This window comes from Populus euphratica, unplaced genomic scaffold (assembly GCF_000495115.2).
Source record: "Populus euphratica unplaced genomic scaffold, PopEup_1.0 scaffold353.1, whole genome shotgun sequence".
Lineage (NCBI taxonomy): Eukaryota > Viridiplantae > Streptophyta > Magnoliopsida > Malpighiales > Salicaceae > Populus > Populus euphratica.
The window spans coordinates 78,115-101,166 of NW_011500244.1; the positions used below are offsets into that span (position 1 = coordinate 78,115).

Sequence of the window (23,052 nt, forward strand, 5' to 3'; positions counted from 1 at the left end):
GCGAAAAAACAGTGCTTCCTAAAAATCGAGTTTCTGCCGCATATAAATGAGGGGATCCACATTTTTTATTTTTTATCGATTTGTAACCAAACGGCTAATTAGTGTCTTTTAAGAAATACTATCGCTAACGCGTAGACAAACGGCTAATCAAAGGTTTCTGTTGCTTCTGCCTTCAATAACTGTGCAGAAGAATGAACATTTTCAGGGCATGAGGAGAGGACCGCCATCCTGCTGATAGAAGGATTCTTCATAAGGGGCTATTCTTGTCTTTGATTCAGGCAGCTCAAGATCTTGCCTAAACTCAGCAGACATCTAGGCAAAATCCTCCATCCGTGTCCTTTTCCATTCCTTTTGACAAACAGTAAAAACAAATAAGCAAGCATGAAAATAGAGTAAAGGAAAATGTAGCCATTAAGTCATCAGAAATATTGACTGGAGCATCAATGGCGATGCATTGCCCAGCACTAACCTAAAACAACATGGAATAAAATCCTAGTATCTCTATTTCTCATTTTCTTATCACCCCTTCCAGAGCAGACAGTCTTAAATGCACAGCAGGTCCTCCACTACCGTTAAGATCATCCAGCAGATTTACAACAAAGCCTAGCGTATTTTTATTGAAGAAAGAAACGAAAGAACCTAGGTGTAGGCCTGATTCCATCTTGAGCTCGCATATCCTGAGACACAGCGACTTCACCAAATGACGCAGCCATGACAAATCTACAAGTACATTTCTTAACAAGATAATACTGTTGTTGACCAGGCATGAAAGCATGATAACCTCGACTCCATCTCGTTCTCTTACCTTTTGGGGTTGCGCTAAGACTGATACTTTTGATTATGCATGAAGAGATTTGTCCTTGTGCCTCCTCGAAATCCAAAAAGAACAACAAAGACTAAGAACAGGTACGATGACAAGATTTATCATTTTTAGACTACTAGATTCTCACAGTTTTAGAGCAAAAGTACTTCAGCACGAAGCACAACAAGCCCTTGGTAATAGGCTTGAGAGTTCAATGAGTGTAACTTCAAGACAAATGGCCAAAGAATAAAAATAGCTACCATGTTAGGAAAAGAAAGACATGCAGCCTATTCTAGCAGCCTAAAAAGGATTATGATGATAATTACAATCTCAGAGCAGAAATGACGATAGGGAAGTACCTATTCCATTTCAATTTGCAAACGAGGTTATTTGTCCCTGGCAGCGACCAATTAATTAACGGAATTTATTGGATGGTGAAAAAAAGGAAACTAGCTTGGACTGATCAAGACTTTGACACCACAATCGGGGTACGAAACAAAGCCATCCACCATTGCCTTAATGTTTCACTTTTTGCTGTTTGCTACTTGCTGAAAGCAAAAATGGAACTCATGGTTCGCGATTCATATTCTAGCATTCCCCTCCTCTTGAACCTTTTTTACCCCAGACCAATGCCTATAGCAGCTACCTGGAAAAGATAAAATTTCAAAACTCGTGAGAAACTATTCAACTTTGAATGTCTAATCTAAGGAAAAGTATGATAAAACTAAAAGGGCGACATGCCACTTAATCGATTGTTCTTTAATTGAAAAAAAAAAAAAGGATTGTTCATGATCAGCAATGTTCTTCACATTCAATTCCAATCCTGCCGAGAAGGAATTGGCAGCTCACCTTCTTAGCAAACAAGAAGTGCATGCAATCAGTGAAGCATGGACATCCCATTTTAATATGTGATAAGAAAGCATTAAAGATTCCTTGAATTGAACTCACTTACCATCAAAGAAACATCAACAGTGACTCTTTCATACTCAACATCCTCAAATTCATCTAAAATGTATAATTCTGGATCCGTGATGCCATGTAGAACCTGGATTAAAAGGAACCCATTACATTGGATGCTGTTTACGATAGAAGAATCAAAATCACCACGAAGAAAATATAAACATATATCATTGCATGTTTATTGAATTTAACCAAACAGCACACGCACACACAAACGGCACCGACCAAAACTTGAGTTCATAAGAAAATTAAATGATTGCTAAGATTAAAGAAGTAAAAAATTAGGACTTCAATACAGCAGTGAAACATTGAGGTATTGAACAGACCTTGCCTGAGACTTTCTTGCTCTCCACAGGTAAAATTGCAGGGTAGACACGCCCTTTTATGCTAAACCTGTGTTACAAGCTGAAGAAGGAGCAGAAGATAATGGCGGGCATTAATTCAAATGAAAGCTACTGGTCAATTGCTATAAACTGCACCGTTTTAATTTGTCTTTAAACGCACCGTTTTGTTGTTATTGAAACTCATCGTTTGGATGAGTCTCTACTCACCGTTTCAGTAAGGCTTTTCATTCTGTTACAATTCTGTTATAGGAGGAAGTATATAACGTACATCTATTGCAAACAGACTCTGGCCATCCTTCAATTCATCCCTGCACACCTGCAGAACTCCATAGTTACAGGATCGTTAAGTGTCTCACACGTAACAACCTGTGACTACAACACAACAACGGCGAAGATTATGCTAAACAAAAAGGAATTTAATAAAAAATAAATCGTTGGTTATGATCCGTTTGAACTAACATTAATAAAATTGAAAAAAAGAAGAATTAGAAACTTTGGGAGGAAGAGGTGGTATGAAATGAAATCACAGGCTAATTTAAGTTAAAGAGAGAGAAAGAGACAGACTAGCCGTTGAGGATGGCTGGAGAGGATTGAGGGATGCGACTCGAGAGGGCACGAACAACGTCATCAGCGAGCAGGCTGCCGTAGACAAACACGTTGTGGACCTGATTGCCTGCTGCTGCTGCTGCCATTGCTATGGCTGCCGAAGAACTACAGGACAAGACAAAATGGTGTCCTTGCATATCTATGGCCACAAGGGAGAGGACACTCGTTTGTGATATGAAACTTTCATTTTGGTCCTCGAAGTACAAGATTAGGAAATGTTGCCCTTATTATTCGCACGCACAGTATTCGATTGATTGAAGGCCTTTGGGTGTTTTAATATTCTCAATAGCTTTGCAAGATTGGGATTTGTTTGAGTGGTTTTTCTTTTTTAATCCATTTATTAGAGATAAAGTTATGACATTTCTGTACCGGTTCAAAGCTAGTGTTATTGGTTAAGCAAGTTAGGTAAATATAAAATAATAATATTGTCTTAATATTTTTTAAAAAAAATTAAAAATACATTATTTTATTTTTATAAAAAAGTTAAAAACCTAATCCTTATTTGGTGAAAGACTGGAGAGACACAATTTTCAAAGCTATTGAATGGTGATTCATGTGAGCCCAATCAACGAAGTTAAGAACTCCATTATTTTTCACTTTTTAGCACAATAAACAATTTCCTCCTCGTCAGATCAGATGTGATTCTCTCTTGTTTCTCTCTTCTTCTTTTTCCCCGTCTTTTGGTATTACAAATTTGTTGGTTGAAAATAAAAACAACATTAATTCAGAGACTTTCTAGACATCGGAATCATGAAGAAGATCATTACTGACCAGTGACCACTTCGACTCCATCTGCATCTGCATTCAAACCCAGAGACTCCTTCCTGGTCTCCCATTTTTTCACCCTGAGGAGATTTTCAAAGCGTTCTGCTTTTGATCCCAAACAAAATTAAAAATCGAATCAAACATCCAAATACATAGACCCTCACATGAAGGAAAGGATATTAAATTGTTCACTATTCTCTTCACTGAAAATAAAAGGTTGCATAACATTTGTTGTCCCGTCACCTACTACTCTTTTCCAGCCATTTGGCTAATAAGAATTGAGTATCATCTATGCTCCGAATTCGAACCTAAACTAACCAAGGTTAGAGATACGGCATTGTCAAAAGGCTAGACAGACTACTACAAAGAACAACTCTTCTCTGGTTTGAGAAGGCCAACAGAAGATTCAGAAATAGTGTAACTGGGTTATTGAAGTTTTGTTTTAATCTCTGATTGGTCTTCCACCTTTAAGAGTCCATCACGACTGCTTCTTGAAGCGAACGAAGTTGATGGGCTGGCATGTGGGATTTGAGAGCAGCTGGGGATGACCCAGATATCTTCTTCTCCACGGGAATTCCATTCCCTTTAGTTCCCAGAACCTTCCTCACCTCTTTTGCCAGTTCAATCACCGTGTCATCTTCATGACCTGTTTACACATTCAGGTGCATTATTAGCAAAAACAAATTCAAGGACAGGCATGCACTTAACATGGTGTATTCATTGTGAATTATAAGTGTACACAAAGGAGAAAAATCTTACCTATAGCAAACATGGCTCTTTCTAGCGAGAACAGATAGTCTCTGTTGTTCCCGCATGGTCCATGAGCAGTTGCAATTTGTCTGAAACGTTACAATTACGTTACAAAAGGATTTATAATGTAATTGTTTATGGACAGTACTTCATGCAAGCATATAAATGATGGTTCTACAGGAATAGATTGTGTCATCAAACATACCTAGCCATTTCCTCCAACGGGGCAGGCCCAAGGTAGTACTTGTTTGATAATTTGTCTGGAGTGGAAGTAAAACTGCACACATGAACACATTCTTTTAAGAAAATCGTGCAAAAAGAAGATGAATATTATAGACATTGTCTCTTTTAGCTAAAACAGAATGAAATCACAGACGCCGAGTGATAAACTAACACTATAACTCCAGTTAAAGCAGGCTCTGAGGGTTCCCCTTCCTATACGGAGGAAACGCGCAAATGGATTAGAAATAAGAGGGCAGAGAGCACAAAGACAAACCTAAAAATCAATTGGCAAATTCAGAAACTTCAATAAAAAATAAACCATTATCTTACCTTGTAAAAGTCTACGAGGGTCTTTTTATCATATTCGCATTCTCTCCTTTCCAAATACTACAGAAGTAATGCACATCAATGTCAATACGTGCAAGAAATTATAATCAGTAGCTGCTCCTGTAACGAAGGGAAAAGATTTCCCAGTTCATAATGAATGAGCTGATTTTAAGTGAATAGGCATATGAGTTTCAAATTAATTGCCTTAGTTATGCCACTCCATTTGAGATCATACCACCTACATTTCTCCCATCAAATTATTTATAACCTGTTCTGCACAATCTAAGCAATGTCAAGCTGTAAATACAGCAACGGGACGTACCTCCATTGACAATCTTTCCCTTTCGGCACCTCCCCGAACACAATAAGCAGCTCCCCACTACAAGAAAAGAAAAGGGAGGAATAAGAAACAAGGAAAAACACAAGTCTATCGATACTAACAAATTACTAGAGAGTAATTCTGCAAAATTTAATCTGAAAAAGACGAGCATTTTTGGCTGACCATCACCGCTAACAAAACCAGTTAAAAGGCTTGAGAAAGTTGCTAAGCTGTAGTGCTTACGCAAATAGCTCCTTCAACATTTTCCAACGTGCAAGTTCTTGCAGGACTTTCAGGTGTACCTCTGTGATCAATGCAAGCTGGCGTACAGATGATGAGATTTGTTAATAACAGCTGAGCTAATTAAGACTATAAAAACTCAAGATTATTACTATAATTGACAAAAAGACTTCAAATTAATATATTAATAGAGAAGAAACATACCAAGATCAAAAACACGCCTGTAGTCCTTGATAAAGCCAATCACTTTCTCATCATATTCAAAACCTGGGTTCCACACCAATGAACCATAGCCAAAAACCCAGAAAACCATTTTTGCTTATTTCCTGAGAAATCATTCCATTCACACAATTAACAATATCATCAGAATTTTAGTCAACACCAATAACAGTAGTTTTGATTGTCCTGTTCCCCAAAATCAAAGGATCAACATAAAATCAAATAAAAACAGTTCCAATTCTATGGTGCATTACTGCTTGCATTTATAACATAGATCAGAAATATTTTCCCTTGACAAAAGATTCTCACTTTCGGGTACACCGCACTAGACAGAAGCAAAAGTTAGATTACACGATAAAATCAAGGTTGGAAAATTTCACTGGCTGGTAATAAGTCGATTAAAAAGACAATAAATGACAGACATTGTTAAAGTCACAGGAAAGACAAAATACAAGAAACGGAAATCTGAGACAACAAAAGATGAAGTCGAACAGGAAAGGCCAAAGAGATGGGTCTTACAAGGAGTGGAGCAAAATGGAGACAGTGTTGCGTGACCCAAGTCCAAGAGGGAGAAAACTGAGATTTATGAAGACGGTGGCTGAAGAAGGGCAATGGCTGGCTGATAGAGAGAGGAAACAACAAGGGAGAGAGATGAAAACCGGATTTAAAGGACTCTCTCTCTCTCTCGTGGCTTCTCGTTTTTTAGGAGAAAGGGATTGAGAGATGGGGACAAAGAGAGACCCTATTTATTGAGGAAGGAGAGGAGAGAACGGTGAGAGGTTGCTTCAAGTTGTTGTGCCTTCCCTACTCTCCACTCCTCCATCCCATCCCATGCCAATGCCACCGGTGTTTTTTTATGTATGCATATGTTTTGCATGCATTTCTTTTTCTTTTTTCACAAAAAGAAAAATAATTTATTTTTCTAAATAAAAAAATATAAAACAATGTAATTTGAGGAGAAGCATGTGTAATTACACCATTCTATGTCACCGTAAATTTTTTTTTAGATTAACGTGAGTGTCCGGGCCAACTTGCGCGCACCACAAGCCCTGAAATTAACGACCATGACCGTAAATTTCTTTCTACTAGTAGTATTGAGTACTATTGGTCCACCAATATTAATGTTATATTTGGTAACATGATTCAGCATATTTTTTAAAGTATTTATAAAAATTATATTTTATTATAAAAAAATATTAAATTAATATTTTTTATGTGATTCTTAATGATTTTAATATTCTAATATCAAAAATTTAAAAAATATTATTTTAATATATTTTTAATTAAAAAATACTTTTGTAAATATATCATGCATTGCATCACCAAACACGTAGTAATTATATATCTCTAATATTACACGACAAAATTAAGTAATTTACATATAAAAAAATATTTATTTATGAATAATAAATAACTAGTAAGGAAATATATGTGAATTTTGTCCCTTGTCTATCAACATTAGCTTGGAATATTATAGATATCATTTGATGTTGTTTTTTTATTGGCAATAACAAGATGAGATTTATCTTGAATTTAGAAAAAAGATTTCACTGCCTTAAGTTTAAGATAATATGGAAAAGTTCATCCCAGAAAAAATGGCTACTCCATATAATTAATCTTATTGTTTTATTTTCTTTAATTTCTCCTTTTATGCTCATGAAAGTTACAATTTTGCTATAATTTTTAAATTTTTTATCCAATAATAATAACTTGAATCTCTCCCAAGCAAAAATTCAATCCAAGTGTAGCAATTTTGGCTTTAACAATTTGAAATAAAAATAAATTAATGTATCAAAACTAGTCAATTAAAATTGGTTTTAAATTCATTTCAACTTTGAATTTTTAAAAAACTAAAATTTAACTTGATTATTTTTTATTTGAAACCAAACCAAAACAAAATTAATTGTTATTGCTCAATGAATAACAAGTAACATTTTAGTTATTATTTTTTAAGACTAACTTCGAAAAAAAACACAAGGAGACAATAAAAAAATAAAATTTATAACTAACTAAAAATAATAAAAATATTTACACTAATAATTTGTTTCCCTCTCATATATCTATTTTTTAAAAAAAAAAAACAGATAGATACAATATCGTTACTGTATCTTTTTATTTTTAATAAACCTCGTAGATTAATTAATAAAAGATTAGTAATTAATCCATCATGGTGTTATTTTTTTTTAATAATTATCAATTGATACATGATGATGGATGATGTATGCTAGCATGAAATCAAATCATATATCCATCAATTCTCCATTTTTCCAGGTACATTGAATCTGGACTGACTTTTAGATGGAAAGGGCTACCTTGCCGGCACCCTCGTCATTTAAAGCTTGCAATAAATAACGTCATGCCCTCGTCAAAAAAAAAACAAGCAGGAGCCCGTTGAAGTAAATTAATAAATCCGTTCGCAGGTTCGTTGAACCTAGACATCGTCCACTCCTTCCGTTTTACTCAGCTTTCAAAGTAAAATCTCCCCTGATATCTAGTTATTTACGGCACATAGCTAATCCCAAGTCCCTAAATTTCACGGTTTCAATTAGTGATATATTTATTAGCTATCTTTTAAAATTCATTTTCAAAAATAAATAAATATATACAAATAAAATTTATATTATATATGAATATGTTTTTATTATTTTTAGTGGATTGTGGATTTTATTTTTTGTTTCTTCAAACAAAAAAATTAAAAAATATATCATTAGTTAACTAGTTATTCTTTGATTATAATAAAATTTCTCAAGGCAACTCCAGCTGAGCATTATCTTTATGTATTATATTTATATTTAAAAAATAAAAGTCAAGTATTTAAATAAAAATAAATTTTATTTATTAAAATTTTAAATGATTTATATTTAATATTTTAATTGTTAACAACAAATTGTATGTGTCGTCTATGTATATATTGTTATTAATTAATATGAAATTATATGAAACTGATGTGTTAGGTGATAAATGATAAGCTGTAATTAATGAATAATTAATATTTTATTATAGCTTATTTAAAAATATAGTTGATATTGTTTTTTAAAGTAATTTTTTTAAAAAATATATATTAAAATAATATTTTTTATTTTTAAAAAATTATATTTGAGATCAGCATATTAAAACGATCTGAAATATAAAAAATAATTTTTAATAAAAAATAAATGTTTATATGGCATTGTTAATTTTTATCTTTGAAAAAATGCTAGCAACATTTAATTTAACTTTTTAGGGTTTAATTTGATTTGGCCTATGATAATATTTTGAACGGTAAAGGGAAAACGAGTTATTGTAAGCAATGTTTAACATGTTGGCTCAAAATCCAGAGTTTAGATTAGGTTGAATGTTAATAAAAATAAGAGGAAAATTGACCAAGTATAATTAGTCAGGAACTTGAGATTTATACAGATCAATACTTGATTAAATTTTAAAACTATGCTTGATGAAATCCATTAAGTGTAAAATTTATATACAATTATTTATATAATTGTTATGCCCCATTTATTTTTATACTGAGTTAAAATGGAACAAAATCAATACATTTATTGCTCTTTTTTTATACGATATTTTTATACATAAAGCATTTATTTTTAAGCTGAAGGTTTGAATTTTATTTATTTTCACTTCATAGTTCATTATGATTGCTCGAGAAGTTTTAATTTCAAATTATATTCTTAATAATTATTTCAATTCAAATAACACGATAACGTTTGACTATTGAATAAATAACTAGGTTTTAGCATCGAAGGACAAACTTGCTTGATTCCCGGTGTACCAGAAGTCAACTTTTGATGGGATATATTGCTTGATATTTAGATTTTGCTAGACACGTTGTTGTGTGATATATATATATATATATATATATATATATATTGGTGCTCCAATAAATGGGTACGAGAACTCTTGCACTTTTATTTTGATTATTATTTTATTGGACGTGTTTGTTATTTAATCAGTATTTTGTAATTTTTTTTTAAAAAAATAGATATGCATGCTATTTTGATATTATTTTTTACTTCAGAAATTTTAAAGTACGGACTGAAAAATTTGTGAAGGTATATAATTAAATAAATGAATAATTATTTATGTAAATAAAAATAATTGTTAACAATAACAAAAAAATTAAAAAATAAATATAGATTAAAATATTCAATCACAAAAAATAATACATTTAGCGAATTATATTTATTAAGCTTATTTATTTAAATCAATAAAAAATAATAAAAATAAAAACATAAATGAAACTAGATGAATAAATCCACACCCTTGAAAAAATATTACTTAATGTCAAACATATAAATTTTTTTAAAAAACAATTAATGTTTTTTATTTTTAAAAATAAAATTTATTTTTATAAAATAAATAAATAAATAAATTTAAAAAATATCTTAAAAAATCAAATATCAATAAAACAATTTTTTGAAAAAGCTTTTATCTAAAAAAAACATATAAAACCCATGACCTGAATCACAAAACTGTGATAAAGTTAATTTGTATAAAACATACACACATAATATATATATATATATGCATGCGTGTGTGTGTGTGTGTGTGTGTGTGTGTGTGTGTGTGTGAGAGAGAGAGAGAGAGAGAGAGAGAGAGAGAGAGAGAGAGAGTTAAAACAATATCTTCAAAAATTAAACATGAACAAAATATTTTTTTTTTATTTAAAAATTATATGCAAAACTCGTGACTTTAATCATAAAATCGTAGTAAACTTATAAAAAATCAAAGATAACCACAAAAATAATATTAAAAAAATTGATGCATAATAATAAGATTATAAAAGAAAAGGAGCAAAAAATATACGTTGAAAAAGATTAACTTTTTAAATTCATGATTTAGGTTATTAGATCAAAAACACTACATGTAGAAAAAAATAAAGTTGAATCCCTGACAAGTCAAAAATCAAAATATGAAACCAGAAAAAAAAATCAATAACATAAAAGGATTGAAAAAAATAATTAAAAGAATGAGGATGAAAATAAATTAAAAAGTAATTAGAAGGCAATTTATTTTTTCAATTGAAAGGTAAAATTTGATTGAAAAATAACATTATCATAATGAAAAACAAATCAAAAGAATTAAGGTTAAATTGAACAAAAATAAAACAACATGAAGCTAAATTTGATCAAATAATGAAACTAAAAGCATATAAAATTTTAACAAAATGATCAAGAAAATAAATTAAAAATTAAAAAATAATGATCAAAATAAAAAATTATTATTACAGGGCTAGATTGAAAACAAATAATTTTTTAATATTAGGAATAAGAATGAAATAAGAAATAATAAGAACGAGGACTAAAATTAAAAAAATAAATAATAAATAATTTTGATTGAATGATGAAATTAAAAGCCAATAAAATTTTAATAGATAAGAAAAAAAATAGAGATCAAAATCAAGAAACATATAAAAAAATTAAAAAACTAAATTGAAAATAAACAAAATATTCATAAAATTAGCACAATCAAAATAGAAAATAAAAAGAATAAGAAAAAAAATAGAAGAAAAAAAACAATCATGCATCTTACCCCACAAAAAAAAAAAAAGAAAAAAAAAACGATCATCATACACCATCTACAACAAATTATGATCTTGAATGTTTTTTACTATACTGAAATAAATTGGAAAAAAGCTTACACCTCAACAATCTTTTTAATGACTATGTATGGTAAATGGTGCTCCAATGAATATCAACGCCATATAGATTTCTTGTAAATATGGATATGGGGTGATGGCAACATATTGCGTTTTCATCCAAGGACGTGACGTTGATGTTCTCGCTAGGCATGGTTTATTTTTGTAGTTGGATTGTTTTTTTCTTTTTTTTTTAAATTAATTTTAAAATTATTCTAATGTATTGATGTTAAATCTTGAAAAATAAAAAATATTTCAATATATTTCAAAATAAAAAATATTTTAAATAAATAGCAACTATTAGCATAATATTTTAACATATTACTATCATGGAAAACCTTTCTAGTTTAAAAAAGGGGTTGAAGTACAAATTACGATATACCACGGGCGGTGGAAAATGGATGGGAAAGGCAAGACCAGACGGATGACAAACGGAAAGTTTTGTAGTGTAACCTCTTACCTGTGATGGATTCAAAAAGCTAATAGGCAGGCTGTAGCCTTTTGGGCTCAGAAAGCTAAAGCACATTGGGCTTGCCTCTTTCTTTCATTTTATATTTCTATTTTATATTGCCCTAACGACATGGCATGCGGGACTGCATGTCTAGAAGGCGTTTGGTAATGAGGTTGCATCTGCGTTTTAAAACGCAGATGCAACCCGTTTGGTAAAGAAAAAAAGGAACTTACTATTTATGGGTCCCATATTATCTTTACATTTAAAACGCAGGAGAAAAAAAGGCAAATAAATACTACTTTCTGCACGTTTCCTGCTAATTAATTCGTTGAGTTCTCCTATTTGTTCATAAAAGAAATGAAAGACCACTCTTATAATATTTTTTATTATGGTTAGAAGGAACAATGCAGCATCATGCACTGTTCACGTGAACAGTATAGCCAGCTATAGTATTCTGGTCGGACCGGTCCCAAGCTTAAAATACATTGAATTAAGTTCGACCCAGTAAAATAAAAAATAAAAATTATTTTTTATTTTTTAATTATGTTTTATTCAAAAAATTAGTGTTTAACATTATTCAATGACACTATATAAATTAGACAGAGATCGCTTAATGACGTAACATTTGCAGAATTTAATCGCAATCTCAATTTTTTTCCTGATTATATTATACATGATATTGTTGCGTGCTTAAAAAACAAAAAAAAAATATAGTTCTTGTCGGATGTATTTCATACATGATGGAATTGTAGATAGTTTAATGGAATAATAAAAAATAATTTATATAAAATATTATTTATTTCATAATTTAATAACAATAGTTAAATTTATAATATTTAAATTAAAAACTATCAATATTAATAATAATTTTTTAAAATTATTTTATAACCTCAATTTAAAAAACACTATTAACCAAAAACATTAAATTACTTTTTGCTTAATTTCAATTTCAACCACAGTTTTAACCAAACATATATTTTTTCAAACCAATCCCAACTAAAAATATTTTTTATAAAATAATTTTTTTCAAATTATAATTACAACCACAATAGCAATCACAATACCAAACACATCCTAATTTTAATGTAGCCATCACCACATAAAACAATAAAATTGAAATACCTAATTCTGTTTCGCTAATATAATCTGTTAAATTTATAACCAGTAAAACAACCCATAATATATATATATTATTAAAGTTTTTTGGCAATCCCTAGAGAGCAGAGCAAGATAGATCTAAAATCTCACCCGCTCTCGTTCACACTCTGGGCTCCACAAGACACAGGGACAGGAGCACCACCATGAGCTCAACCCGAAGGCCCTCCCTCGCCTCCAAGCCCCGTCACTCATTCTCTCCGCAGTAGAATGGACATCAGCACTGCCACTCTGAAACGGCGCGGCTGGCAGCACTGCCACTCTGAAACGGTGCGGCTGATCTCTGCACCGTTACTCTCCTTTCTTCTGGTACTCTCTCTTAAAGAAAAATCCAATTGCCTCTCTTTATATTACTTGATCAGCATGTCTCTCCACTTGCACCGTTTTTTTTATACTTTTGGTTAAAAATTATGGGTTAGTTTCTGAATGACAAAAAGTGAAGAACTTGATAAGCTTTTTGGAGAAATGGGTTTGATTTATTTTAACTTAATTAACATGGCAGAGGTTCAAATGGAGGTAATTGTTAATAAGAAGAAGCGTAGAAAGGAACAACGAGAGAGCAAGAATAATAATCAATTGCGTGTTTCTTCCAGCACTCCACGCACGCGTTCTCAGGTATCCCCGGAGTGGACAACTAAAGAAGCGTTGATTCTAGTGAATGAGATCGCTGCTGTTGAAAAGGATTGCTTGAAAGCTTTATCTACCTATCAGAAATGGAAGATCATTGTCGATAACTGCGTTGTCCTGGATGTTGCCCGGAATCTGAATCAATGTCGGACTAAGTGGAACTCTTTGGTTAATGAGTACAACCTGATTAAAAATTGGGACAAGGAGTCTGAGTCCCGAAGTGACTTCTATTGGTCTTTGGAGAGTGAAAGGAGAAAGGAGTTCGGACTTCCAGAGAATTTTAATGATGAAGTTTACAGAGCTATTGATGATTATATGTGGTGCCACAAGGAACACCCAGATACGGATCCGGATCCAGATCCAGATACTGACTCTGAAAAGCCTGACTTGCTTCATGCAATAACAAACCCGGGTATGCTTCATCCCCAATTTAGCATGCTGTGATTTCAGTTATTGCTAATTAACTTGGTAATTATGAATGTGACTTTGCATTGTTGATGATCAAGTTTTAATCCTGTCTTTGTTCGTGTTAGTGCAATTGCTATTTCACTTTAGATGTGTCACGAAAGTTCTTGAATGTTTGATTTTGGAATTCTGTTGTGGAAATTATGAAATAAGCTACTCTAGGTCACAGGACAGAAGTTTCTGCTTGAACCTCAAAAGATAATTTCTGAAGTTCGTATGTCTTCTAATTCGAAGTGAACGTGTTGGATTCCATTTTGTCTGATGTTTCCCCAGGAGATACCTGGTAATATTGAAACCAACATATTTATTACCATCTGCAGCTGTGTTTGCTGATTTTGTAATGTAATTTGTAATGTTTCAGCTGCATTTTCATAACCACATGTTTTCTCTCCCTATTAAGTTCATTTCTATAGCACACTAGCCTACACTAGCATGTAACGATTTGATTTAATTTTCATTTTAGTAGGACCCATAGATGCTTCCATATAAACTTCTTCTATGTTTTCTGAAATTACGAGATCGAAATAAATGGCAATGCATTTGCATCACCTGGGTTACTGCCATCATGGAAACTGCATATAAATAAAGGTCAGATTATATTCAAATTGCTGTATCAAGAATGCCATGAATTTATGGCGGAGACTATAAAAATTAGGTTAGTACATTTGATGGCATAGCTGCTCAAGTTGCTTGAGCTATTTATCCTGGTCATAGTAAATGAATTGTGGTTATGCTTTGTTGTTCTTGGACCTGTGAAAGCATGACAGTAGAGCTGCTTTTGAGTGAGGTGATAGGCTATATTTCCAGCTGTGCTCTTACAATCTCCTTTGACTCTCAGGGACCAAGAAACAAAGGTGGCGGTCAAAGTCTCTGAAAACCCCTATGGAAAAAACGACACACAAATGCTGCAGTGAGGATAACTCTCAAACAATATATGCAGAAGAGAAACCTCAGGAAAGATGCGTGGAAGAAAATTCTCAGATATATTGCACAGTGGAAAAGCCTCAGAGAGTCCATGCTGAAGAAGAACATCAGGAAAGTCAGGTGCTAGAAAGTACTCAGATATACGACGCTGAGGGAAAGCTTCAGACAATCCATGCAGAAGAGGATCCTCAGGAAAGTTGTGCAGAAGAAGAGCCTCATACTATCCATGCAGAAGAAGAACCTGAGGAAAGCCCTGCGGGAGGGCACCCTCAGCCATGCTGCTCAAAGGAAAAGCCTCAGACAATCCATTTAGAAGAGGAAACTCAGAAAAGATATTTGGAAGAAAATCATCAGACATCCTGCACAAATGAAAAGCCTCAGTCAATCCTTGCAGAAACACAACTTCAGGAAAGTCACATGGAAGAAAAGCCTCAGAAAAGCTGTAGAAAAGAAAATTCTCAAAATGCCCATGGGGATGAAAAGCCTAAAATCCATCGTGGATGTAAAAAGAAAATGCCCAGCACAGAACAGATGAAGCAAATGATGGTGGAAAAACTTCATGAGAATGCTGAAATGATCCAGGCCGTAGTTAATGGCAACTTTCCTGAGATGGCAGACCTCGAAGCTGCCGATTCAAAGAACATCGAGGGCTTCAAAACTGACCTTATAAGAAGCCAAGGGGACAAGCTTATTGCATGCCTTCAAAATATTGTCAACAGTATTAGCCAGTTCCCTTGTCTTCTCCAAGAATGTGACTAGTTGGTGCATCAGATTTTAAATCTTCCTCTCATGAGATACCATTAGGTCCATGACTGGGATAGTCGGGAATAAGATAGCTCCCTCTCCTTCAGGTTGATGTGAAGCATTTTACTGGTTAGCATGATGTAGAGGATTTTACTGGTTAGCATGATGTAGAAATGAACCAAAAGATTCTGTTGTGCAGTTGCAGCACTTGAAAACTGCTTTCAATTTGCGCTGAATGGTGCCCAATAAAACATAAATGTCTTTCAGGGTTCAGTTTCAATGTCTCAATCTTATGTATTTTGGAATTGTCTTGATGAAAGGAAGTAAAAAAAGAAGGGATCCTCCAGAATCTCTGGCTGTGGTCATCTTTTCGAAAAGGTAAATAATAAAAGTTACCATGCTCCACAAAAGCGTTGAGGTTTTACTGGTATCAAGAATAAATAGATTAATCTTGTTTTGCCATTCCATAACCGTGTATGGATTCAGGAAGTTTAACTTCTAATTCATCATTTTGAAAAAGAAATGTGTTCATCGTACAATCTTGAAATCGATCCATTTTGTAATGTGACATCCTCGATGCGTGGCTACAAAATATTTTAACTGAGCAGAAGCATGGAGATGTGCCATCGATCTTCATCTAGCAGTAAGAAACATGAACGAAAGAGGGAGCAGATCTTATTATTTCTTAATAAACATGATTCCGAATTACAACTTAAGAATAAGGCCTTACATTTTTCACATCTAGGCATCGGTGGGCTAAAAGTACTAAGATAAAACCACCACTTTACTCAGAATCCATAGCACCAAAGAGAACTCAAAAGCGAAGAGAGTATGAAGCAATCCTCGATCAAGTGCAAATCCAAACAGCGTAATCCCCCCATTGTTGTGTTGCAAATATGCCACTGCAAAGAGAACATTAGTGGATGTTATCATATGCAAATCAACAAGGGCAGGTGAGAAAAACTTAGTTCACGAGTTCTACCCACCTAAAGCTTGCCTGGTTTGGAAAGAACATGGATCCTGTGAGGAAATTGCAATTAAAATATCTGAAGAATCAGACTCGCTGTCTTCGGCATTGGATTCTAGTGTCCCATCAGCTTCTGGCACGTGGCTTTTCCCCTGGTCTATCCTGGTAGATGCAGATGCAACAATCATATGCCATCTAGTTGCTATTGACACAATACCTTGAGCTCTATGTGTGATTCTAGCAGCTCCTAGCAAACATAAGAAGAATCCACATAGTTGAACTGCTGAACAAATCTGCATTAATCCCTCAAAAGTATTAGAAATCATCAATCTTGTAGACTGCAAAGCACTTACGAGAATGGCAAACTTCTCACCACAAGGTCTCCGGAATTGAAGAAATTTTTCTCAATATTGTTGAATCCCAAAACCAGCCACAATGATCCGAATTGACTAACTGTAATTGTAACCAAACAGGATATGATAAAGAACCGATATCTATGGCTTGTAAAGGACAATTGTTTCTTAATCCTGATATGCTCCCTAAATATGACACCTGCATCCGATTCACAACCATCGAACAACTTGTGAAGCCCTTCAAATCTAAGTATCTGGAGCTCACAAGTCAACCGAAACAGGACACAAACCAACAAGAACACTCCTGTCCTATAAACCCATGATGCCAACACCAACACAAACATGATGGAGTTCAATGGAATATTGCCAGGAAAAACATTACACGGTAACCATATTTTGACCGTGGAGAAGAATATGATTTTGTGTGCAACTTCGACAAAGAAAGATGGAAACAGTATGCAGGCTAGGTACCGAAAAGCCTTATCGAGCTCGCGGGAGTATCCACGTCGAATGAACAATGAGTCCTCTTGTAAGTCATCCAGGAACAAGAGTTGGCGCAGACCGTACCTTTTGAAGGAACGGAAAAGAGTAAAGAAAGATATTAAAGCCAAGACAGACTCAGGAAGCTGCACCAGCTTGTTGTAAGAAACGGGGTCATTAGCTGGTACCGAGGATGGGACTCTAATGGAAAGGGAGCTTACAATAGGGAGAATAATGGCAAGGAATACGAAGATGAAGCAGGACACAAATTTTCCTATGCAAGTGGAATGATCAAGTGCACACCATTTAAGGCTTATTCGAAAATTACGTAGCTCATCGAAGAGTAATGATTTTGATCCAGCATATGATGGTTGAAGTAACAAGGGTACACTAGCCCGCAGCTGGCTGGATTGATTGTTTTCGTCGGGAAAAGTTACATGTCGACCAGAGGAATGGATATCTGTTAGGGTGTCACCAGAAGCGGTGGAGGTTTTGATCATGCTTGAAGTTATGGGGGGAGATCAGTTGACTGAGAGCTAGCAAGACAAGGGCTTGTATTTTATATACAATTTAGTTGATAGAAGCAGGAGCTCTGTGACACTGTAAAACTTTATAGTCGCATGAAGAAAGCAACATTTTTAGAATAAGACACGTACAAGCAGGACTTCAGCTTGCAGGAGTGTTTGAAAGTAAATGAGAACAACGTCAAACACACATGCACATGTATCCGCTATACTGTTTTGTGACCACAAAGGAGGAGTGCAGGTGAGAATGTATCTAGAGCAAGCATTTGATGCATGTAAAAGCAGCAGAAAGGCTTTGCGTTATCTCGTGAGAGTTGTCCTGGCGCCAATCAACGAAAGATTTTCAATGATGTGAAGAACAAAGGGTTGCCAAGTCGGTCATTGAGGAAAAAGATGTGAAACAGTGATCCTTGTGACGGAAGTACTGTGCTTGACACGTGGTATAATGGGTGGCAAGGGGAGAGTGACAGAGTCACAGGTGACCTAGAGAGGCACAGGTGGATTCGGACCCAACCACAAAGCCAACCCTGTGGAGTCCAAGGTTCCATCTGTCCCGTAGATACCCTTTTTTGGCTCTTTAGTGATGAGCTGATCAATTTAATATCTTGTCGTGGATCCTTCAGTTTATTGTTGTTTTCTTTCCGATAATCTTCACAGTAGAACAAAATGTAGGGCAAGTTAACCCGCTTTTATTTTTAAAAAGTTCAAATAATGTGTTTTGAACCGTCTTAAATTGAATTAAGTCCTTTCTATTTATTATAAAACTCGATTCAAGCTAGAAATCAGATTAATTGAGTTTCAAATTAATTAAAGTCACCTTAAGATTTTTTTTTTTTGGTTGAATGCATGCTCTCCATGATTGAACACATTCAACTTCACTACCCCACATCAAATGAAATGTGGAAGCTAGCAAGTTCATATTACCATGCATACACACTTAAAGCGGTTTTTAATTACCTCTTCAAACAACCTCTTCAATCCTTGCCTGACAAGGAATATCTTTTCACGTGGAACCGTAATCATAATGTATAAAAATTAAACGAAATAAAAGATTTAAATTTTCATTGTGAAATTATTTTATAGATAATTTTGTATAATTAAATATATTTTTGCAACCCAACTGTTAAATCAGTTCAAATTTTTTTGAGTAGAGTAGCTTAAATCATATTATTATAATGGTGCCTTGGTCGCTTCGTCGTTGAATATATATATATATATATATAGAAACAGCATGCAAGTGCAATATTAAGGATGCATTTCCTCTCGCGTAAGTGGGGATGTAGAATCTATGATCTTAATTTGTGCTCAACACACGAGGACATGGAACCTGTTTTTGGCCGGCTTGTCTTCGTTCCCGTATGCTTCGACTAGATCTACAGGCAGACATCATCCATCCCAGGGTAAGAACAGACCTTGTCTTAATTTCAAATATCCATCAATCACCTATTTGGCAAGAAAAATCAACAAGCCATGCATTAGATATCACTATCGATTCCGGTAAACAAGCTAAATAGTCAAAATTCAAAGTTTCCCCTTGAGCACTCTCTCATAACCTTTGAAACTCTTTAGATATTCCTAGAGCGCCCGCCTAATTTATTACAACATCTTTTTTAGTTATTTAAGAAATAATCAAAGATAAACAGTCATTTTGAATTCAAAGTTGCGTTTCCCATACATTTGACATCTCTTTTTGTTTTTTTTAAATTGCTTTTTTTATGTATTTGAATTGTTTTGATATGATAATATAAAAAGTAATATTTTAAAAATAAAATATTATTATTTCAATATACTTTCAATCAAAAAATATTCTCGACCATTACTATACACTATCAAACACACCTCCTTGAAAGGAAACACACAGATCACAAAGCTTAATGACATAGGAGTAATAAATCAACGTGATTTTCTTGTCGTTTTTATACAGATTACAGCCAGAGGGCTCAATAATGCCTTATTAACAACGAAAACACCCATATAATTAGATCTTACCAGGACAGACCATTACCAATCAAGAAAATATAAAGAAACACACAAATAAGAAAAGGGTCAAATGGCCGGCCTCCTTATAACACAGCTCATGATTCGTAGGACTAATTGGTCGATCACAACCTTGACTTCCATCATTTGTCGCTTTGCCTACTCTCAACCCTTAATTTCCTAGTCTTTGACACCCTCTTAATCATTTCCCCTCCACTCTTTTTGGTTCAATATTTGATGCTTGAAAGAAAACTTCACACATCTTCCTTGTGGCTCGCAAGGTAGCATATTGGCACCTGATGCTGCTGCTATTTTACATCTTGGTCACGGCTTGCCAATTTTTTGTCACATCACATGGTGCAACTGATGCTGAAATCCTTGTCAACTTCAAGAACTCTTTGTCTACAAACTCCTTGCTAAGCAATTGGAATGTGTCAGGCAATCCTCCGTGCAATGGGAGCACCAATAATTGGGTTGGTTTGCGTTGCAATGGCGATGGTACCATCTATAAGTTGCAACTTGAGAATATGGGCTTAACGGGCACCATTAACAGAGACATCTTGACGCAATTGTCGAAGTTGAGAGCATTAAGCTTCATGAATAATAGCTTGGAGGGTTCAATGCCTCAAGTGAAAAAACTTGGCTCCTTGAAAAACTTGTTTTTGTCTAACAACAGTTTCTCAGGTAAAATTCCCGAGGATGCATTTGATGGCATGAATTCATTGAGGGAAGTTCATTTGGCACATAATGAGTTTACTGGTGGAATTCCAAGATCACTTGTTTCCGCGCAGAAACTAACAAAGTTGAGTCTTGAAGGGAATCAACTTGATGGGAAGTTACCTGGGTTTCCTCAAGAAAACTTGACTGTGTTTAATGCTGCAGATAACAATTTCGAGGGTCAGATTCCTGCTAGTCTTGCTCACTTCAGTCCGAGCTCTTTCACAGGTTAATTCGTATACGTACCATCTATGCTTTTCAATCCAATCAAATCTTTTCATGTTCTCATAAATCTATTTTGGATGCGAGTAGAATTCCTTTTCTGTCTTCTCTCTTGATACTTATTTGAAAACTGGCCTAAAAATACCCTGACGAGTAAGTGACCTTGTGACTGGAAATCAAATAAACTAGCTGATGTACATGAAAATTTAGTTAATTTAACAATCAGCTATATTATTATTCCATATCTATAATATCCATGAATCATCTTTCTATGTAAGTGGTATGATGTTGATCTGATTCTGGTCGTAGAAGTCAAATTACGGACCATAAAATGAATTTCTCTGCAGAGAATACTACATATATTATGGCTGCTGCAATATTTAATGCATTCATTTTCATATGCATGATGCAGGGAATAAAGGGTTATGTGGAAAGCCACTGCCTGCATGCAAATCATCCAAGAAAAAGACCATGATGATAATTGTGGTTACTGTTGTAGCTGTGGTTGCATTATCTGCTATTGTTGCCTTTTCCTACATCCGTTGCCGCACAGCCAAGACACCCAAATTCAACTATTCCGAAAATAAAATTGTCATGAATGGCGTTGGCAAAAAGGAAATTCAATCATCAGATCAGTTTAGTGATGGAAAAACGGTTGATAATGGGCAGTTGCATTTTGTAAGATATGATAGGGGTAGATTTGACTTGCAAGACCTTCTTAAGGCCTCTGCTGAGGTCTTGGGCAGTGGTACTCTTGGTTCATCTTACAAGACAGTTCTTTCGGATGGACCTTCTATGGTTGTGAAGAGGTTTAGGCATATGAGTAACGTAGGGAATGAAGAATTTCATGAGCACATGAGAAAGTTGGGAACATTGTCACACCCTAACTTGCTCCCTCTAGTGGCATACTACTACAGAAAAGAAGATAAGCTTTTGGTTTCTGACTTTATTGAAAATGGCAGCTTGGCTTCTCGTCTTCATGGTAAGTATTCTCTCTTCAACACTCACATAAACCAATGGAAACTATTTTAGACAATCATCCACTCGTGCGTGGAGGAAGGATTCTGAACCATTTGTCTTTCACTATGATGGACAGACGGGATTGCCTTGGGGTATGGATCATTGTTTATGATCACAATTACATACAACGAAAAGAAAAGGGTGCTAATACATTGCTAATGTTTATCCGAGTAATTTTGCTGCATTGATGGATTTATCTTTCAGCCAAGCGTGCTCCGGGAAAACCATGGCTTGACTGGCCAACACGGCTGAATATTGTCAAAGGAGTTGCCAGGGGGTTGGTCTATCTCTACAAAGAGTTCCCAACACTAGCTCTGCCTCATGGTCACCTAAAATCCTCCAATGTGCTTCTAGATGATACATTCGAGCCCCTCTTGACAGATTATGCTCTAGTTCCTTTGGTTAATAGAGACCATGCTCAACAAGTTATGGTTGCCTACAAGTCACCTGAATTCACTCACTCTGACCGCACTACAAGGAAGACTGATGTGTGGAGTCTTGGTATACTAATTCTGGAAATCTTGACAGGCAAGTTCCCTGAAAATTATCTAAAGCAAGGCAGGGGTGGTGATGCAGATTTGGCAACTTGGATTAACTCAGTTGTTAGAGAAGAGTGGACAGGAGAGGTATTTGATATGGATATAATGAGGACTAAGAATTGTGAGAAAGAGATGCTAAAGCTGTTGAAAACTGGGATGTGCTGCTGTGAATGGAATATGGAGAACAGGTGGGCTTTGAAGGAGGCTGTAGCCAAAATTGAGGAATTGAAGGAGAGAGACAATGACAATGACGACTTCAGTAATTCCTATGCAAGAGAAGTCTATTCTTCTAGAGCAATGACTGATGATGATTTCTCTTTCTCTGTCAATGGTTGAATTGAATGAATAAAACTAGCTCACTACTGTTATTTTTCCAAAGTATGCATTGGCCCAAGGGTTGGAGTAGGTACATTAAGATGAAAGGATATAGTTTGTTGCAAGTGCCTCTTTATTTTGCCCTAATTCATATTTGCCCATGTAATGACACTGGTCGAGTTATATTTAACTTCTTTATGTCCTCTTGCTCCTACATGGCGGTGTAAGCAAATCTTTCTACGCTTTTGACAAAATCAGGGAGGAAAACCCAAGATAATTACTGTTTAAATAATTATCTTAGGACTTAAATAGGATCTAATGCCTGCATAATCATGGAATATACCTGGTGAGGTTAATAGGTCCTTTGCTTAACTCTCACCTGTCAC

At 34.5% G+C, this 23,052-nt stretch overlaps 5 protein-coding genes across 10 annotated transcripts; 2 read left to right on the top strand and 3 right to left on the bottom strand.

The window, feature by feature from the left end:
* Positions 1-215: 215 nt before the first annotated feature.
* LOC105112610 (AIG2-like protein) lies at positions 216-2,815 on the bottom strand. Of its 4 annotated transcripts, XR_839786.1 has the most exons (7): positions 2,671-2,815; positions 2,473-2,478; positions 2,089-2,155; positions 1,755-1,847; positions 1,162-1,448; positions 806-866; positions 483-677 (listed from the first exon to the last, which is right to left on the bottom strand). XR_839786.1 is itself a non-coding variant. In XM_011008350.1 (5 exons), the coding sequence occupies exons 1-5, from the start codon at positions 2,796-2,798 to the stop codon at positions 313-315; spliced, it is 330 nt and encodes a 109-aa protein (XP_011006652.1). In that variant the 5' UTR covers positions 2,799-2,815; the 3' UTR covers positions 216-312. The 4 variants fall into 4 exon arrangements, 3 of the variants coding, with proteins under 3 accessions (XP_011006652.1, XP_011006653.1, XP_011006654.1); XM_011008350.1 differs by lacking the exons at positions 483-677; positions 806-866; positions 1,162-1,448 and adding an exon at positions 216-348; XM_011008351.1 differs by lacking the exons at positions 483-677; positions 806-866 and having other exon boundaries at positions 898-1,448.
* An 832-nt stretch (positions 2,816-3,647) lies between these two features.
* Positions 3,648-6,384, bottom strand: LOC105112611 (cation transport regulator-like protein 2). The gene is made up of 9 exons (XM_011008353.1): positions 6,074-6,384; positions 5,540-5,661; positions 5,339-5,415; positions 5,099-5,155; positions 4,780-4,836; positions 4,622-4,662; positions 4,433-4,504; positions 4,237-4,316; positions 3,648-4,123 (listed from the first exon to the last, which is right to left on the bottom strand). Exons 2-9 carry the CDS (start codon positions 5,646-5,648, stop codon positions 3,945-3,947), a joined length of 672 nt encoding a protein of 223 aa, XP_011006655.1. The 5' UTR covers positions 5,649-5,661; positions 6,074-6,384; the 3' UTR covers positions 3,648-3,944.
* Positions 6,385-12,840: 6,456 nt separating this feature from the next.
* LOC105112613 (sequence-specific DNA binding transcription factor) lies at positions 12,841-15,832 on the top strand. 2 transcript variants are annotated; one of them, XM_011008354.1, is made up of 4 exons: positions 12,842-13,010; positions 13,042-13,101; positions 13,295-13,831; positions 14,723-15,832. In XM_011008354.1, exons 3-4 carry the CDS (start codon positions 13,303-13,305, stop codon positions 15,565-15,567), a joined length of 1,374 nt encoding a protein of 457 aa, XP_011006656.1. In that variant the 5' UTR covers positions 12,842-13,010; positions 13,042-13,101; positions 13,295-13,302; the 3' UTR covers positions 15,568-15,832. The 2 variants fall into 2 exon arrangements, with proteins under 2 accessions (XP_011006657.1, XP_011006656.1); XM_011008355.1 differs by lacking the exon at positions 13,042-13,101 and having other exon boundaries at positions 12,841-13,031; positions 13,386-13,831.
* Positions 15,833-16,205: 373 nt separating this feature from the next.
* On the bottom strand, positions 16,206-17,992 carry LOC105112614 (uncharacterized). Of its 2 annotated transcripts, none has more exons than XM_011008356.1 (3): positions 16,893-17,992; positions 16,539-16,812; positions 16,206-16,454 (listed from the first exon to the last, which is right to left on the bottom strand). In XM_011008356.1, exons 1-3 carry the CDS (start codon positions 17,850-17,852, stop codon positions 16,318-16,320), a joined length of 1,371 nt encoding a protein of 456 aa, XP_011006658.1. In that variant the 5' UTR covers positions 17,853-17,992; the 3' UTR covers positions 16,206-16,317. The 2 variants fall into 2 exon arrangements, with proteins under 2 accessions (XP_011006658.1, XP_011006660.1); XM_011008358.1 differs by having other exon boundaries at positions 16,315-16,454; positions 16,550-16,812.
* A 1,999-nt stretch (positions 17,993-19,991) lies between these two features.
* On the top strand, positions 19,992-23,002 carry LOC105112616 (Leucine-rich repeat protein kinase family protein). The gene is made up of 3 exons (XM_011008361.1): positions 19,992-20,798; positions 21,205-21,774; positions 22,017-23,002. The coding sequence occupies exons 1-3, from the start codon at positions 20,153-20,155 to the stop codon at positions 22,685-22,687; spliced, it is 1,887 nt and encodes a 628-aa protein (XP_011006663.1). The 5' UTR covers positions 19,992-20,152; the 3' UTR covers positions 22,688-23,002.
* Positions 23,003-23,052: the final 50 nt, after the last annotated feature.

Excerpts from the sequence above, each read along its gene's own strand:
- LOC105112613 (XM_011008354.1), top strand. The coding sequence starts at position 13,303 with ATGGAGGTAATTGTTAATAAGAAGAAGCGTAGAAAGGAACAACGAGAG. Across the intron at positions 13,832-14,722 it reads TCATGCAATAACAAACCCGG|GGACCAAGAAACAAAGGTGG; the intron begins GTATGCTTCATC and ends TTTGACTCTCAG.
- LOC105112614 (XM_011008356.1), bottom strand. The coding sequence starts at position 17,852 with ATGATCAAAACCTCCACCGCTTCTGGTGACACCCTAACAGATATCCAT. Across the intron at positions 16,813-16,892 it reads TCAATTCCGGAGACCTTGTG|ATTTGTTCAGCAGTTCAACT; the intron begins GTGAGAAGTTTG and ends GGATTAATGCAG. Across the intron at positions 16,455-16,538 it reads CCAAACCAGGCAAGCTTTAG|TGGCATATTTGCAACACAAC; the intron begins GTGGGTAGAACT and ends TTCTCTTTGCAG.
- LOC105112616 (XM_011008361.1), top strand. The coding sequence starts at position 20,153 with ATGCTGCTGCTATTTTACATCTTGGTCACGGCTTGCCAATTTTTTGTC. Across the intron at positions 20,799-21,204 it reads CAGTCCGAGCTCTTTCACAG|GGAATAAAGGGTTATGTGGA; the intron begins GTTAATTCGTAT and ends TGCATGATGCAG. Across the intron at positions 21,775-22,016 it reads CTTGGCTTCTCGTCTTCATG|CCAAGCGTGCTCCGGGAAAA; the intron begins GTAAGTATTCTC and ends TTTATCTTTCAG.
- LOC105112610 (XM_011008350.1), bottom strand. The coding sequence starts at position 2,798 with ATGGCAGCAGCAGCAGCAGGCAATCAGGTCCACAACGTGTTTGTCTAC. Across the intron at positions 1,848-2,088 it reads GCAAGAAAGTCTCAGGCAAG|GTTCTACATGGCATCACGGA; the intron begins GTCTGTTCAATA and ends CTTTTAATCCAG. Across the intron at positions 349-1,754 it reads CTGTTGATGTTTCTTTGATG|GAATGGAAAAGGACACGGAT; the intron begins GTAAGTGAGTTC and ends GTTTGTCAAAAG.
- LOC105112611 (XM_011008353.1), bottom strand. The coding sequence starts at position 5,648 with ATGGTTTTCTGGGTTTTTGGCTATGGTTCATTGGTGTGGAACCCAGGT. Across the intron at positions 4,663-4,779 it reads CCCTCGTAGACTTTTACAAG|GAAGGGGAACCCTCAGAGCC; the intron begins GTAAGATAATGG and ends TCCTCCGTATAG. Across the intron at positions 4,505-4,621 it reads GCTTTAACTGGAGTTATAGT|TTTTACTTCCACTCCAGACA; the intron begins GTTAGTTTATCA and ends TCATGTGTGCAG.